Source organism: Rutilus rutilus (assembly GCF_951802725.1).
Source record: "Rutilus rutilus genome assembly, chromosome: 24".
In the NCBI taxonomy this organism is placed as follows: domain Eukaryota; kingdom Metazoa; phylum Chordata; class Actinopteri; order Cypriniformes; family Leuciscidae; genus Rutilus; species Rutilus rutilus.
The window spans coordinates 23,153,377-23,172,338 of NC_140228.1; the positions used below are offsets into that span (position 1 = coordinate 23,153,377).

The window sequence follows — 18,962 nt, forward strand, 5'->3', positions numbered from 1 at the left end:
TTGTGGAAAAACACTGTCACTGCATAACCTTCCTTCTGACGTTGGATTTGCAGAGAGACTGAAAAAAACGAAAAAACAATGCTGGGCCTTCTATGTTAGATCCAACAGGAATGGCGCAACGCACTTATGTGGTAAAATAAGTTTTTACTGTGTCACTATTGCTTTGTTACAGATTGTTTGATATGTACTGATTATCTGTACGTGTCTAATAAAAAAGTGACCAGTGATTTATGATGTTTTTTTTTGTTGTTGTTGTTGTTTCAAAATCGCTTATTGCTGTCTGTGTCAGTAAATCAAACCAGTGATGAAAATAGTAGGATGAAAATAATCTGTTATTAAACCTGTGATCAAAGAACAGTCCCTTTACAATCGCTGGAGCTGTCAATCAAACAGCAAGAGTTTATCAGACTGAGTTCTGGACTCTTGCCAAAACTCCTGTTATAATCAACAAATCTCCAATGTACATCGTGTTTGCACTGTTAGTTATGATGAAAGCATTCGTGAGAGTGCAGAAATCGATCCGCAATGATGAGATCACTGCATTCATGTCTGTCATCGGGCTCATGCTCATCGCTGCAACCTTTCATGCCACGATCTAAATGTGATGTTATAGATGTGGCTAGTTTTATTTTGAGTTTGACAAGGCAGGCTATTGAAGAACAAAACCCTGAAATGTATCAAACATAACACATACTCAAGACAAACTTATGTACCTAATAAAAACTGGTGGAGTAAAACAGATGCACAGAAAACCCTGAAATACATCAGGCTTCATACAATAAAACCTGTAAGTTATTTATAAAACAATTTAAGAGCACTTTGTATAAAAGAAAGTTTGTGTCTTTTTGTTTTACTCCTGGGCACAACAAATTCCCTACGCTGCCGTAGTAGATAAGTAGGTGTTGGAGCCACAGACAGGAAACAATGCAGTGGTGATGAACTGTCCTTGAGTAGTATAGTAAAAGTACGTATAGTGGCCTCGTCGCGCCTCCCACTCAGTGATGGGAGAGTAGAAGTTGGAACACCTATTATCCGACAGCAACGTTTTTGGACCCTCTCTAACTCATCAGAGAGACCTTTAGGTAGTCCACCCCATACTGGGCTAGCGTACTCAAGAACTGGCCGTATAAATGTTAAATATACTTTCATTAGAACATCACAAGGGAGACCCGCGTTTTTAGCAACACAGAGATAGTGGATTCTAGGACGCACCTTTAAAATCATGTACTTATTGTGGGCGTCCCATGACCAAGCTGTTTATGGAGATGACAAAAAGCAGAGGGGATCGAAGTCCCCCCTGAGGAACACTGAAATTGGATAGGAGTTAGACATACTTCACTTCACCTTTTGCTCTCTGTTACTCAGATAGCTCCTTACACTGAGCCAAACCGGTCGTCTGACATTCATGTCAGCTAAAGCATAAAGGAGTCGACAATGATCAATTGTGTCAAAAGCTCGAGTAAAATCAACAAAAACAGCATGGATGTCCAATTTATTATCTAAATATGATGCTATAATCAACACTTTTCATGATTAGTTAACTTGAGAGCTGTAATAGTAAAATGTGCTAAACGTTTTCGAGAGAGTTCCACATAGCTATTTCATATGCAAAGATGTTAGCCAATCAGCAGTGGGCATTTATATTGAAGTTTTACAGCAGACACGCCCCTTCAAACAGAGCGTTCAGATAAGAGGGCTAAAATCAGGGTAGGAAAAATGCCTTTTATTTCTAAATGACCATTTTTGATGTAAAAATCATACTAACATTGCAAGCACACCCCAGGAAATACTTTAAATAATAAAATAATGCAGTTTTATGACCCCTTTAACGTTTCCTTTGGTTCAAACAACTAGGTACAGCCTTATTATCTAATTAGTCTAAGAACCGGTTTCAAGTCTTTAATCATCCTATTTTTTTTTTTTTTATAAAAAAAAACAAAAAACATCAAAGATCCTTTTTTGTGGAACGTCAAAGCCGACCTGGATTTGAAGTGACTGATAAACAAGAGATAAGGCTTAGAAAACCTTCCATCTACTAATAAATATAGCCAGTCACCATACACCCAACCGTTCCAGGAAGTGTTCAAAGTGAAACTGTTAACCAATCAAATACACTCACACAGCACATAAGGCAGCCTAAACAGGCACACTGAATAATGCCTCAGTAACAGTCCCTTTGACCTATTCGGAATATCATATGCATTCAACAAATTCTCCTTAAATATTTGGACAGTACAGTCCCCCTGGTCTCACCTCAAATATCATTCCCCAAGTGCTTCCTCAGCTTAGTGTTTGGAATAGGAATCCTTTCATTGAAATGCACAGTGTTGCCATCTTCCTATAACTGCAGCTGAGTGTTTTATTGACTGTTTGAAAATGGCTGGCAAATAACCTGCTGTGCGTGCCGAGACAACCCACATGGCCATGGCCGTTAAAAGAAATGATTTGTTGAGTATGAACCACACTTAAACCTCACTCATGTCGTACAAGAGTGCAAATGAGCAGTCGTTTGGATGTGGCACGCAATGGAACATAAAAATGGTTTTATGGGTGTAGAATCATCCCAATCAGATGTTTTTAAATCACTCACTGACATTCCTACATTATGAATGATTGCTACAAGGATCGTTTGTGTGGTTACAAAAGCACAAACAGCTAAACTCTAATGGGTCATTCTTAAGGTGCTATACTCTAAAAGTAAAGTTCAACCTAGTGGTCAACATGGAATTTTTAATGGCCGATTCTTGAATGGCCTCACTCTTTATTGATGATTTATTAATATGCATTTTCTATTTTTACAACATTCCAATTAAATATCTGTATGTCATAAATTGCCGCTGCAAAAAAAAGAAAAAGAAATCACGTTTCATGGGCTGAATGTACTTTTGTAACCAATGTATAAGTAGTACTAAACATGTTACAGTTTTGACCTTTTGGGGTTGAATGTTACAGGGTTAAAAGTCAGCGTGCAAACTGTCAAATTACTGTTGTATGTAGCAAATAGTTAAGTGTTTCCTTTACCATTTTTGTTCCTTTTATTGCTCTTATTCTTAATTATTGCTATGTTACTTTGTTAGAACTTTCCACTTACAATATAGTTCAACAAAAGCATTGAAAAACGAACACAAGCACAGCAAACACAAGCTATAGCATTCCAGATAAACTGATTATATAACATTAGTGTTTATTATAAAATAAGTAAGAAAGAAAGTAAGTAAATAAGTACATACATAAACAATGTGTGTATAAAAGAGTATTCTCTGGTGATTTTAAATGTTATAATGAGCAGGTGTTAGAACTTGCAGTGTTGGTTGTCAATGCCTTGATTTAGTCAACGCACAACTAGTGAAGAATTTCATAATACACAAAGAGAGCTTTGTCATCTGGAGAATAATGAGACAGGTGTTCGCTCCAGAGCAATTGACACTCTATCAAAAGTGAAGAGGCATTTTATCTCTGCCACCACAGATCTTGAGGCTTTGCAGAATATATGCTGTATTTGTAATTTTATTCATTGATCAGTCTGTGTAAGTGAAATCGTCTAACTTCTTTGTCTATAAATGTCTTCTGTTTGTGTTTTAGTTGTGCGTTAGAAATATACAGTGGCCCCAGACAATATTTGGTCATTACATTTCTACATGTTTGTTTTAAAGACTGAGCACAAGCACACTTTTCTGGTAAAAAAAAAAAACATTTTACTGAAAGAGTCTTGAAACAAAACAATATGCAGTAGTGTTCAATATGAAAACAAAACATTGTGGTGAGTCACATGGCATGAATGGATAATTTTCATATAATTGAAAAAAGAAAAGATTTTTCGAAATGTTTGAAGTTTTTTTGTGTGTGTGTGTTTAGTGTAAAATAGTGTTATTTGAGGATTCTTTGTAATTGTGAAATTTAGCAATTTTTCTGACTAATTATTGTCTTTGTTTTCCAGTGTAGGAGTAATGATAATGGTACATTTCAAACCTCATTCTCCTTGGAAACACACAAGTCAAGCAGATGCCTTAAGCCCAAAGTATACTTCAGCCGTCCAAGTTCCGCACAATGTAATATTCGTCATCAGGAGTGTCCGTGGACATCTGCGCACACAGTCCACGCGCGTGCAGACCAACTCTTTTCTAGCTGGCCTTTATTTCACTCATCCCCCATTCCAATCCGGGTCACGGCACCAGTGTAACCCTTCCGGATCTTCTGCAGCCATTAACATGTCTCTTGAGGCCAGCGGAGTGAGGTTTACCTGCACAGCACTTTACTAGCTGGCCTCGGTTACACTCACCCCCCTAAACCTCACTCCAATCCTGGGATTCGAACCGGCGTTTCCAGCATGAAGGCAGGCACACTAACAAGGATGCTAAAGGTTGCTAGTGCACCTCTTGAAGCTAAGGGAATGAGGTCACTCATCACTTTATTAGCTGGCATCTGTGAAAGTTGTGCGGACAGGACTGTGCAAGAGACTGAGTGGAATGCAGAAAATAAAGTATACCCAGACCTTTAGAGGTGAAAGGGAATGCCAATGGTTTTTCCAGGTATTAAATACCATCTTAGTCTGAATTTGAGAGGAAGTTTTATTTGAACTTCAACTTGAATTGAATACATTCAATAAATATCGCCTTGACACCAATTACCTTGAAGTCATTGCAAAAACAGCTTAGAAAATCTAAATTAGTTCTATTAGATGTGGAGTCTCAAATTCCTCAACTTCTTGCTGTTTGGGCGAATTTGTCTTGGAAAGGCTTTTTAAAGAGTCCGCTTCACCCTCGACACCTACATCTGGATTCTTAATTATTTACAAGACCTTTGAAATAAGTGTGGTGCTTGGACAAGCATTCGTAAAGGTGACGACAATTTGCATTCGCAAAGCATTGTCCATGAGATTACACGAATTGATTGATGCTCTTTTCAGTCGCCCCAGAAACCACCTTGAGGATCAGTTATGAGCTGTATATCTCCCCAGTAACAGCCCATAAAGCATATTCTCTTCTGCACTACATCTTTCAGGTGGTGATGTGAGGTTTAATTCTAGACCAGCTGTCTGGATCAGGTGAGAGAGTGTCATGTTAATAGAATATCTGAAGGCAGCCACTATCATGACTTTCTTAACTCTTTCCTTGCCATTGATAAGATTTTCTGTCATTTATTACAAAACGCTTCCCCACCATTGACGTGTTATTCCGGCATTCCATGTTTTTACTGGGAGCTATTACGCATCTACTGAAAGAGTACAGCATCTCTGGATCCAAAAACAAGAGAAGAAAAAATATGCATAAACCCAGAAGGAGCGGATATAAGTTTAAACTAACATGAGCACCAAACATTCAACAGCATATGAATCAAAACTGCCTGACATTACAGAGACACAATGTAGATGTGAAGAAAATCGAGTTATACCACTCAATCTATGTTTTGATCATTCTGAAGACACAAGAAATTATATTTACCCCCGGTTTCACTGACGAGGCTTAAAGGTGATACAGAGGGCAACTTTTTGAGCAATGTTGCTGGGCAATGCAACCAGATGAGACACTGGGCCCACGACCGATCTTAAATTCATATTTGAGCTGTTTTAACTAAAAGCAACTTGCACTGACATATCTTAAAATATGTCAGTGCCATTGTTTTGTCTCAAGATGCACACCAGTATGTTTTTTTCTAAGGCATGTTTATAAAAGATACAGTGTCCTAATTGAACTAATCCTGGCTTAATCTGAGCCCTGTCTGTGAAACCAAGCCTTAGTGACTTACATTTTAGACACAATAAATGTAAAATGTTTGCCATTTGACCAACAAAAATTGTTCCAAACAAATCCACAGCAGAAGCAATACACAGTGGTGTTTAGTTTTTGAATGAATCCACATTTTGACCAAATCGTATGAGTGACTGATTCAATGAATGACCTATGATAAAGTAATCAGTCAATTGCTTTATTCCTGGATAAATTGGTAGATTCGAATGAATACAATTATTCAGTGATTCACACATTAATTAAGACAGTGACTTGCTACCACCTACTGGTGGTTTTAATTTCATATTTAAGAACATAATTTCATTGTTTCCCCATCATTTCATATAAAAAAAAATTATAATAAAAAAAATGGTCCCAGTTTGATACAATGCACTTATTGCATTGTTTTGACATTGTTTTCTGTGGGTCTGTATACACATAAAAAAGATCAGATTGCTATGTCTTTTTTTCTTCTTTTTTTTTTTTTTTTTAAACCGAGGGGGATACAGAGAGGCTTTCTTTTGTAACAGTATAGGAGCCCTGCATGGTTGAGCTAATGCTAGATGTAAGCTAGAGGTCTTAAACCCTGCTCCTGGGTGTCAAATATTCCCCATGTCTTGTCTGGACTTGTGTTGTCTTTCCTGTCCTAGTGGCATCTTTGTAGTTCATTGTTTTTCATGTTGATTAGTCTCCCTCTCGTTTCCTTGTTACCTTGTTAAGCTTGTTTGGCCCTGTGTATATTTAGCCCTTGTGTTTCACTTGTTATATTGTCAGTTGTTGTACGTGTAATGGTTGGTTCTGGTTCCGTTGTTCCTTTGTTCCTTGAGTTCTTTGTTATCTGTTCAATGTGTTATTTTATTAAAAACACCTGCATTTAGATCCTCACCTTCTCCTGCTTTCTCCGGCTCATTACACTGGGGACGTCACTGTCCTGCAGAGTTTACATATTAATGCTATATAGACGGCCGTATTAATGCTATGTAGAAGCGATGCTTCAACAAGTCTGCCATATTAAACCGGACAAGACTGCTCAAATACAATTAAACGGGAAAATGATTTTTTCTAGGCGAAAAGCACAAAAACTTTAACATTTCTCAACTGATTCCAGCACTTTATGATCTGTGTGGAGTACGAAAAGGTTCCGTCTCCAGTTACTTAAAATCTTGGAAGTTAGACCTTGAAAATTATTCATTGCCATAAGGAATTTTCAATTATAGATTTTCCTTGGTTAACAATTGTTTAAACATCCCTAATGTACATGAAGTGTTCATAAAGCTTTTCATTGTGGAAATGGATTTTTCTGTCTTCAACACCATCATTTTAGCTTTTTCCCTTGCGCCTTCAGGTCACAACACAGCTTGTTTACTCTGAATTACTGAAAAAGCTAAATAATGAAACACTAAAAACTAACAAGTTTTAAAACGGCAAAATCATTTGAAATGCTACATGTGGATTTAGGCAACATTATAATAAAAAAAAATGAAAAGATTAGGCTTAACAGTGTCATTAAACATTAACTTTAAATGATAAACATTAGTTTTAAACATTGTCTTTGTTGTCATCTAATGTTTATCTTTTAAAGCCCGAATAATTTTAATACCGCTGTTAAGCCTAATCTTTAGTAAATCTAAAAATAAACATCATATTCATAATGTTGCCTAAATCCACATGTAGCATTTCAAATTGTCTTTGTTGTCATCTAATGTTTATAATTTCAGAGTTAATGTAAAAAAAATAGGAAATAAGCATGCACAATTAAATACAAAATATTGCCCGTAAAAAAAAATATTTGTAAACTAAAGTTTAAATAGTTTAAAAAATGTAACATTGGTCAAGAACCGATTTGTTATCAGCATTTCTTGCATGCTTAATATAAGTCGCAAGAACACTACTTTTCAAAAGTTTGAGGTCAGCACGATTTTTTTTTTATATTTGTAATATTTCATATGCACACCAAGGCTGCATTTATTTGATCAGCTTGTTGTCTTCAGCGTCACATGATCCTTCAGAAATCATTCTAATATGTTGATTTGATGCTTAAGAAACACTACTGTCAACAGTTAACTGACTTTTGATCAATTGGACAAGTCCTTGATGAATAAGTATTCATTTCTTTCCAAAAACAACAACAACAAAAAACCTTTTGACCAGTACTATATTTCATTATTTCACCAGTTTTTATAAAAAGCATTACATTGACCTAAATGTTCCCTGTCTGCAGCCTTTGAGGTTACAGTTCTAGATAGAGTTTGGGACTGTGTGTTCTTGTGTTGCCATCAGCGAGTCAGCATTTTTTGGCATTGCATTTAAGGCTTAGATGATTGTCTAAAAAATTAAAAAATAAAACAATAAAATTAAATAAAAGAACTGTGTCCACAATTGAGCGTCCTTATGGCAGTATGCAGGTCGCACTCTTTCGATGGGGAATGCATCAGCCAAGAAAATGCCATTGAAATGAATGAAAATGTATTCTCTAGGCATTATCCAGGGTTAAAAGTGAGTTTAAATTTAAACCTGTATAACACTGAGAAACAATTGCTGTTGTATGAGCACTACAACTGCTGTATCTTTCCTCACCAAGCGTGCAGCACCTTACGACCTCCCTTTCCATCCGTTCTGACTCCGGGTGGGCAACTTTTCTGGAACATTTCCTAAAGTTCTTCTCTCCTGTCAGGCTGGCCCATGAGGTAGAGAAACATCTGCTCTGGAAGTTCACCTCATCATTCATCTCCCCAGCAAAGCAGGTTAAAATGATGGATTTAATATGCGTTTATGGCATATGTCTGCTGTTCCCAGGAAACACTTCCATTAATATTCAGATATGCTGAGCGCTTTGCTTTCAGAGGAACAGGCTGTGTCTTAAAAGACTGGTAATTGCTTAAGACTTATTCGTTCTTTCACTCATTAAATCATAAATAGTGCATGGACTTTGAATAGTTTCACAGAATAGTTATTAGTTTCAATGAATAGTGTTTAACTCTTCATGTTTCGTCTTGAATGCAGTTCAGTTTTAAAGAGATAAGGATGTTTTTCATGGCAAAATATGAATGGCAGGTTTAGATGTTCAAACAAGAGTAAAGCACTTGTGAGGAAATCAACTGACCTTATATTTGAGCACTATGATGTCACGTTCGTTCTACACATATGGGCACAATTTGTCTGCACCTGTCTTCATTAACTGAAGTAATTACTTCTACGTCTGACAGGGCATGACCTGGAAGGTCAGCGCTACTGATTCTTCTAAATTACCCTGGCTCTGCTTACAAAGTACTCCTGAAGAACCCCGCAAGACGTTACACATGAGCCGGTTAATCAACAGTGCAGAGACAGCCATCAATTCTGAGCGCTCATATGACTGGAATCCTAATGTTGACTGTGCTTGTCGAAGTGCTTTATCTTTATGCGCACGTGTGTATAAGTGCACGTGCTATGAATCAAGTCATTTGAGCTTTTAGGAAATATTTAATTAATGGAAACACTTGGAGTTGGAAAAACAATGGTGTTAAGCCAGGCTCAGACTACAGGGGTTTCAGGCCGATTTATGCCTGATCTACACAATAGCCAATAAGAGACGGAAGTGGAACTTTTGAAATGGCGAACGTGAAAGCCGCTGTACAGGTCCGGTGGACAACGGAGATGGATGAACGGCTGGTCGAAATGTGGAAATGTTTCCACGACACTATCCATTTTGTTTGTATCCGCTAAATCTGGCATGATTATTTTTAGAAAATCTTGTAGTGTATGATGTGCCACGATTTTCAAACCCTGTAGTGTGTGCAGGTTTGAGATTTGAAAGAAGAAAATCTGTGAAGATTCTCCTTATGTGCGTAATGCAACCAGATTTCACAATCGGTTAAGTTGGCTTTACTTGCCTTTATTTTTGTGAATAATGGCTTTAAAAATGGTGCCTTGGTAAAGTCTGTAAATGGATGTGTTGCTTTCAATTTAATCCAACACAGGCTTATTGGAAAAACTTACCTGTGGCAATATTTTTGCAAAACGCGAAATACGTACCAATACGTAGCCTATATCACTGCAGTTTCCAACATAAATAAACACTGAGGCAGTAAAATAGCAAGCACTTTTAATCGTTTTCACACACAATTATGATTACAGGGGCAGATTATGAATTAATAAAGACTTGTTTTCACGTGCTCCTTGCATAATTATGTTATGACCTTAAAACACTTTTTACCATAGTGCAGGATTTGTAAACGAATATATTTGGAGTTTTCATCACTTAACCAGCTCCATATGTTCGGTTTTACTAAGCTTGCTCGGTAGATCAGCTGCTACAGAATAGTTGTGATACGGGGGAGCTTGGGTACGAACCCCGTCAAAGACGAGTTACAACAAAAGAGCTCAAAAACGAGCTAAAATAGCATGGTTGTGACTGCGTTTTTATGTCACTTTGCTTTTGAGTTTAGTGTAGGTGTACGTTATTTTAAAATGGAGCATTGAGCTTTTAGCGCCACTCACCAGACATTTCAACTCAGAACTGCGGTCATAAACTCCAACATAATAAAATATTGCCATATTCACGTTCATCTGTTCCGGAAAAAAACATAAAACGCTTTTAGCGCCACTCACTGGACATTTCACTTTGAAACTTTTGCGAAACGTGCACGATGCAACGTATTTTGCGTTTTTGCTAAAATGTTGCCACAGGTACGTTTTTCTAGCCTGGCAAGCCAGACCTACATCAAGATGTTAGGTCTGGCAACCATAGACACAGTTCAATCCGAGGGGCGGGATAAACGGCTGTCTTTCAAATTCACTCTGCACGCAATAGGACAGCGCTTCAACCAACCAGAGCGTTTTCCCAACAGCGGAGCTAGCGTTAGTTGATAGATTCAACTTTTGAATCTGGACGGCAAAACTACGAACACATCTTCCTTTTTTAAGAATGACTTAAGTGCTGTTCTTTGCTCTTTTCTCAAAGAAAAACGTAACTCCAAGTCCTCCAGAGTCGCGGCCAAAGCCGATTCGAAAGACTGTTGGCCAGCAGCAGCAGCCATTCTTTGTTTTCAAGTAGCGGGGAACCGTCACAACTCTGTCGTCATTATGTTAAGCCCGCCCCGCCTACTCTATACACGATGTGATTGGCCTGACCCAATTTAGGTTTTTACAGCTCCGAAAGTCAATGGAGAGTTGCTAGACTACCCTGTCTGCAAAATAAATGTTGTCTAGAGTGGTGCGTCTAGATTTCTAGGCTAACGTTTTTCTAATGATTGGCTTATTTAATCAGATGTTTTGTGCTACAGACATACCTTAAACTGTGCAGCTTGTTGAGGAGAGGTGTGAACTTTCTAAGTGGTTACTTACAATTTTCACTTGGGGGACAATAAAACTGACAAAAACTGTTTTTTAATTATTATTTTGTTTCAATGACTCAAACATTTAAAGTATGACGTGAATTACATCAAAAGTTTACTGCTTTGAACCAAACCAAAAAATAGGAGAATTCAATTGAATGTGGCTTTTAATGTTGAAGCAACTGATGGACATAGGCCTAGTTAAATTAATATACTATTATCCCACTTACCACAATAATCTTGAAGATCAGAAATTCCAGGTGGATTCAACATGGTTTGTTGCAGAAGAAACCTTAGTCAACTTTTGCTTGTAACCATGAGATTTAGTGAAACATTTCAAAATTATGCCCTTCTCATCGCCATCGTCCTTCTCTCGCCCGCCTCCCCCAACCATGTAGCGAACCCTATTTTGTGTATGCAGACGTAATTAATGTCCTTGAGGGAGTCATTCCGCAATGTTGCCATATATTGATTGTGTCCCTCAATTCTTAAATTAGCATAATAGCCTTGTTAACAACAGAATATTTATTCAGGATAGTACGTCCTCCAAGCTGTTTTTCCCTTATATTTTGTTTTATGGCTCCTTATGTTCAGTCTGCAATTCATTGCCGTAGCCTACACTAAATACAAATGGCCAATGGCTCATTTTCATACAGTATGTGTCTGCTCGCCCTACAAGGAATGTTAATTATCCTTTAAATTCATATTTATACAGCAGTGTTCAAATTTGCACTTTAATTTACTACACATTTTAGATGTCTCTTTATTCTAACACACCTGACTGTTTGAAAACTGGTTCTTTTTGCAATTCGGTGATGCTAGTGGCCCAGAAATTACACACTTCAGCTTTACAGGTTGTATTTTTGAGCAGGTGGCCCAGTTTCTGACCCAGCACGGCTGACTATGCAGTATGGTGGTTGAACCAGAAACACTCCTACTTATTAGTAGCAATACATTTTGCTGGAGTAATTGACTGTAATCAGGTGGGAACATTTTCTTTGCTTAGAAAGTTGCCTGTCCTCTATAAAGAATAGCCTACAGTGTTAGATGGCCAGAAGTGAAACTGACCTGAAGCATATACTTACACAAGCCTTATTTTATACATTTTGTCGAATTGCAATTTATAATAGTGCAAGTAGCCTATGTGTTGAGCCTAAAAGGTGCTAGTAGACATTACCAAAAAGTTGCAAATTGGTGGCAAATTTGTATGATCTAAGGTTTTGTACAGGTTTCTTATGCCTTACTGATGGTTGGGTTTAGGGGGTGAGTTTAGCGGTGGATGCTTACGTTATTTTTTCTAACGTTATGCTTATGTCTGTATTTTCTTTACAAATCAGATTGTACAATTTCAAAATCAGCACCTCATAAAATAGATACATTTTCTTCGGGTTGGTTTGAGTGAACCTACAAGTCATACATCAATTCACAAATTCATTAATCACCTGTAATCTTGTAGGCTAAAAAAAAAAAAAAAAAACACAGCAGACAACCAGCTCCTACAGCAAGTAAACCCTCCATGCAAAAGAGATTTTATTTGATCTTGAAAGATTTGGCAACACCATAGTGGCCACTTTGGATCATCTAACAAGACCAAATACTTTCATTCTATGCCTGCTGGAGTTGTAAACATGGATCTCAGAAATAGAGATGCTTGTGAACACTTTGATTTAATCTTTTTATGCTTGACAGAAACATAAATAAAAATAATAATATATATATTTTTGACCTGAATAATGTTTGAATGAGATTTGAGAGCAGCTTTTATGATGCTTATTCTGTCCTTTTGAGAGCTTACACCACTTTAAACCACTGTAGACCAGCACAGACATATTATTCACCAATAAAAATGCTGGTCAACCAGAGTAATCTGGTATCCAGCAATAGCCTACATGTCTTTTCAACAGAGATACAGTATTTAAACAAGACCCTCAGTTTCTGAACAAATGGCCTATAGATGTCTATATAATCTGTGAGGTTTTTTTTTTTATTATTATTATTTTCTGTGTGACATTGTAAATCACAATGGTCAACTTGTGTTTTTTTTTATTGTGCTATATAAATAAAGTTGCTATTTTTATTGCCATTTCATTTTAAAAATAAATATTTTGTGTTTTAAAAATAATAAAAAATACTATATAAAATAACCCATTGGTTTCATCTGTGTTTTTGTAGTGATACATCGATTCATTTTCATTCAGATATTTCAATGACCTCAACAGTAAAGTTGGAGCAATAGATCCCGTAACAGGCGCGAGGCGCGAGGCGTGTGTTCCTCTCACAGCAGCGGGATTGTCATGTGCAGCTTCACTCTTTACTCGCGTCGAGTTCACGGACCGCGATAGAAACCATCACTCGCTCACCCCTCTCTGAAACGAGCAAATAAACCGTCCTGCGCCACAGTGGAGGCTTTCTGAGAACTAACTGCTGCTGGCGTCTAAAACAGCCGACGGTGAATGACTGTAGAAGCAGTTTAGTGTCGGAGCGCTCAACAGGGTGCTGAGAAAGAAGAACCGGACCGGGCGGAACCAGCCGAGACACAGACACTGACACATACATCCATCACACCGAAGAAACAAAATGAAGGAGAAGAATTTAATCGAAACGGCCAAAATGCAGGGAAATATGATGGTAAGCGAAACATATTTATTATCAGATGTGTGCGTTTCAGAGGAGATACTGAAAGTGACTTTCTGTGTTTAATAGATTTCATTGTTTGGCGTTGTTTGTTTGTTTTTTCCCTCACGCGCAAAGGCAAGAACAGTGTTTCCTACTTTACACTCCGTAACAAAAAAGTACCGTGGTCCTAATATGATATAGAATAACATGACTGATGATATCTAATGATTAACATATCAATACTAGACCTACCAAGTGGTGCTTCAAAGAATACCATCGTATTACTACTGATTTCAATAAATCAATCAATCATTAAAAAACAAGCCATTGCCATTGTTCAAACACGTTATTACCATAGTACAGTGTCAAATAAACTTGATATTGATGTTCAAATAACAAAAACATATTACCTTGTTAAAAAAAAAAGACATGGTAGGCTATATTAAAAAAATCCAAATGTTATTAGTACCATTTCAAAACGTAGCCTAGTACTAATAACTTGGTAACTTTGTATAAACAGGCCAAAACATGGTAGTAGGCTACCATTGTTCAGTGACAAGAAAGAAAAAAAATCATGGTATTGGAACATAGCCATTTTTATAAAAAACAAACAAATAGGCCTAAGCATGACACTATTTAGAGTATGTCAAGAAAAACATGGTATTGATGCCTAAAACACATAGCAATTATACCGTTGTAGGTTTTGTCAGTGCTGCTTCTAATTTATATTTCTTATATAGGTGTCCTGTGAATCAAACCCGTTACAGTGGAATTGATGGTGCTCTGAGCTAAAGGAACTTCTAGGCTATTTATAATATATATCAGTTTTGTTTGTTTCATGTTATTATTTATAATAATGGCAAGTGATTCTGCAGCCTGTATAGTAGATAAGAAATGATTGAAAAGTTTAATAGTTGTTGCAGGATATACATTTAAACATGTTTCAAGTCAAGTGAAGCAGTACACATGGGATTGTATTTATGTTAGGGCTTTAGCCTGCATTAAAGGCAGAGGTGACCTTTAGTGTCCGGGGTTCAGATGAGAGAGAATTCATTAAAATTTGATCGCACCTAAAGCACAGTGGAATATTGGGATATTGCAGCGCCAAGTTCGATGTGTCAGTGACCTGCAGAGACTGAGGTCCAGACACAAACCTCACGGTCCGTCAGGCTTTATTCTTTAAACTGAGACTGATCTGATACCAAAGACTGGAAATAACTTAACACTGCAATCATGCCAGAGAAATTGAAGTATTTGCCCTCTTTAAAATGAAAAAAGATTGACAGAAATGTATTCTAAAAAAGTGCTCGAACTTGATTCTTTCATTATATTTCAACAAGCAAACAGGACTAATATAAAAGATATGGGCTAAAATAAATACTTGTTGGTGTCATGTTTGTAAGCTTACTGTTAAAAGAGAGAAAATGCTGTTTTGTTGTAAAACACAGAATTTTAAAGAGTGTCCTCCACTGAGACGTACACTAATGCACTTTTATCACTAGATGCACAATTCTACCCTTCATGTTGGAACAAGATCCTTGTCCAGCAAACCATGAGAAATGTCAGTTTGAGCCATGTACCTATCTGACAACCTGTCTGCTTTTGTTATGCTCATGAGTTCGAGATAGTTGAATTTCTCAAGCTTACACTGTGTTCTCAGACAAAAACCCTCAGCTTGATCTAAAGAGATGTCTGATCAGTGGTGATGGTTAAAGATACAAACCTTACTGACTGAATAAGCCTCAACTTTTTTCACTGATTGATGAACAGATGATTTTTTTGATAACAACTTTGATTAGTAGATTTCAATGAATTTGATATTGAAACGGTAAGTTATTTACATATACTAAGAGATAGTTTAATAAATGTGCGAGGCATAAAAGTATATGTAAAGTTGCTCTTTTAAAATAACAGTTTAGATTTTATTTCTTGACTGAATGACTGTCTACTCTAGAGTATATATACAGACCCTTTCCAAAAAATTTGAATATCATGGAAAAGTTGATTTATTTCCATAATTCCATTCAAAACGTTAAACTTCCGTAGATTATAGATTCAGGGCCCACAACTTAAACGATTTCAAGTATTTAGTTGTTTATTTGTACATAATTTGGGCTTCCAGCTCATAAAACCCACGAAAACAGGATTTAAAAAAATTAGAATGTTACATGAAATCACACAGTAATTACACAGTGATACCATGGTCATTGAACCAGGTTTTGGTTATTTTGGCAGTGTGGGCAGGTGCAAATCCTGCTGGAAAATGAAGTCAGCATCTCCATAAAGCTTGTCTGCTGAAGGAAGCATGAAGCGCTCTGAAAATGTCCTGGTAGACGGCTGCGTTGAGTGGACAGCACAGTGGACCAACACCAGCCGATGACATGGCTCCCCAAACCAACACAGACTGTGGAAACTTCACACTGGACTTCAAGCATCTTGGATTGTGTGCCTCTCCATTCTTCCTCCAGACTCTGGGTCCTTGGTTTCAAAATTTGCTCTCATCAGAAAAGAGGACTTTGGTCCACTGTGCTTTATTAAATCCAGAGTCAACGCAGCCGTCTACCAGGACATTTTCAGAGCGCTTTCATGCTTCCTTCAGCAGACAAGCTTTATGGAGATGCTGACTTCATTTTCCAGCAGGATTTGCACCTGCCCACACTGCCAAAATAACCAAAACCTGGTTCAATGACCATGGTATCACTGTGTAATTACTGTGTGATTTCATGTAATATTCTAATTTTTTTAAATCCTGTTTTCGTGGGTTTTATGAACTGCAAGCCCAAATTATGTACAAATAAACAACTAAATACTTGAAATCGTTTAAGTTGTGGGCCCTGAATCTATAATCTATGGAAGTTTAACGTTTTGAATGGAATTATGGAAATAAAAAAAACTTTTCCATGATATTCAAATTTTTTGGAAAGGGTCTGTAGGCTATATATATATATAAAGTTAATGGGATGAATTCTTTTTTTGTGCATTTTTTCTAATGTCTGATGTTGTCATGATGTAATTTTCCTGCACATGAGCAAAGATAGTAGTATGTAAATTGTGTACTGCATGTGTCATCAAAGCAAATATCATTGAGATGAATGTGAGTGCTAATGGATACAGTATTAATACCTTCTTGGTGTAAAACATGATTTCAAACATGAATTGATAGGGTCCGAGTGTCCATTATTCTCTTCAGAGTCAAGAGTGCCTTTGTGGTCGTATATCCACAGGTCGTTTGTCTTTGGGGTCCGATTGGCTGTGTGAGTTATTTTTCCCATGTAGAAAAACATGGTAGTAGTGCAGCACTTTGCTTTGATTACTGTAATTGAAGCATTACAGTGGCCACTTATGGGAACTTTGGTTACTTAGTGGCAAAGAGGACCGAGTTGGCACATTGACATAGTTATATAGAAGAACAACTTTGTGTGTGTGTATATATATATATATATATATATATATATATATATATATATATGTGTGTATCTTGCAGCTCGTGGCACCTGATCAGGGATTGATTGAAAGATAACCATGTGTGACTGAAGCATGTGACATGTCTGCGTCAGTTAAAGTCACACATACATATAATGAGAAGAACATCCTGTATGTTCATCATTGTCTGTCTACTAGCCCAGATAAAGCGCCATGTTAACGCTGGTAAATGCAGGCTTGCAAGCGTCGTGGATCCACGGAGCGGTTTATTTGATTGGGGTTGGCCCGCTGGACGAGTGCAGCGCACAAGCGGGGAAAGAGGTCCGTGATTTATAGTGACCTTTAAGTGGGTCGTCGTTTCTCAAAGCTAGATCTGGCATCCGCAGCGTTTCATTAGGCCTGCTGGAATCCATCATCTGTAATGTTTTTCTCAATGCAATGCTGCATGCAATTTAAAGAGGTACACATGCACGTAAATATCAAGTTATTTTCCACGACCGTCAGACTTTCATGCATGAACACACAGTCATTTACTCTCAAAGAGATTTTTTATCCTTTCTAACATTGTTAGACAGTCATAAAAGTCATATTTTGAGTCTTTACTCACTTTCGCACTTGCATCTCAAAGCTTTTTCATCATTCTCATTCCAATCAAAACCCACATCATTGCAGGCTACATGAGCCCACTCAAAAATATATGTTTATGAAATAAAATCCATTATTTCATGAGGGAAAGTTGTTGGAGTTTAGTAATGAATAATTAGCTGTAGGTGTATTTTCTTTCTCAACCAATACAACTGTTGCAAGAAAAACACAGAATATGAGTGAAACTCAGTATGTCACGCCAGATTTCCCATTTCCCACTCTGCGCTCAATAGTGAGAAACCCTGCTCTGAGCGTTCCTGGAGCGAGTGAAAACACTAACAGTTTGACTTTCAAAAATCCACTCCTTAGCTCCAGGCAAACTCATACAGCTCCATTGCCCGCTACACTTTCACTCATCACCATTCACATGCTATGATCTGTAACATTGAGCAAACTAACAGAATAAAGATCTGTGCACATTATTCCAAATAAAATCTAATAAAATCAAATAAGAAATCTTTCACCAGAATGACTTCCTCTGCCTCTGTTGCAATTTATAATTTGCAGTTGATTGACGTTGAATAATTATAACTAAGGTTAAATGATTATAATTGATTTAATGTTTATGATTGTTTTGTTGTTAACCTTTACAATATATTCAAACAAACTACATTACCCATGAGCAGTGGCGCGTGTGAGCAGGAAGGGGGTGGAGCCAGAGCGTCAGTCTGTATCATCAGCTCTACAGCTGTTTTGTTATGCTTTCAACGTGATTTGTTTATCATCAAACCCTTGTTCAGTAAAGTTGCCTGCAAAGCTGAGATGATGCCTATTTCAATATTTTGCTTCAAACTATTTCATGGTGCCGAAACCCGGGAATATGGACTTTATTAACGGACTTTTATAAGAAGTTTGGAGCTAGCTCGCGGCTACGCGAGTGAGTGAGTGAAAATGGCTGAGCACCACGAGCGAATGAGACGGAAGCGGGGAACGATTAGAGCTTCGACCACAAAGCTTTTAACTCGTATGGAAGAGGAGATCAACAAGGACAACGCAGATTGTGAGCATTTACGTGAACTGTTGTCATTGTTGAGCACAAGAGAGGAAAGCTTATCAGAACTGGACAAGCATATAGAGGACGAAACGCCGACAGACGAACTCGAGGATGAGGTTGAAAGCGCGCAAGAGTATAAAGACCGTATTGTGTTATGGAAAAGACGTGCTACCAGGCTGATTCAGTGCAGCAGCCGAGATTCAACCGCTCGTCAAGGTGACGTAAGTGCCAATGCTGAACGAT

The 18,962-nt window shown here is 37.4% G+C and overlaps 1 protein-coding gene across 2 annotated transcripts in view; it reads left to right on the forward strand.

Moving 5' to 3' along the window:
* Positions 1-18,962, forward strand: part of dpp6a (dipeptidyl-peptidase 6a) — a 410,674-nt gene that overhangs the window by 17,673 nt on the left and 374,039 nt on the right. Inside the window, exon 1 of one of the 2 annotated variants that reach the window (XM_084398651.1) lies at positions 13,509-13,669. The exons of the other annotated variant lie outside the window; for it this stretch is intronic. Within the exon in view, the coding sequence (XP_084254777.1) occupies positions 13,619-13,669 (51 nt within the window). The 5' untranslated portion in view covers positions 13,509-13,618. Of the gene's footprint in view, positions 1-13,508; positions 13,670-18,962 lie in introns of those variants that run through there. 2 annotated transcript variants of the gene reach the window in all.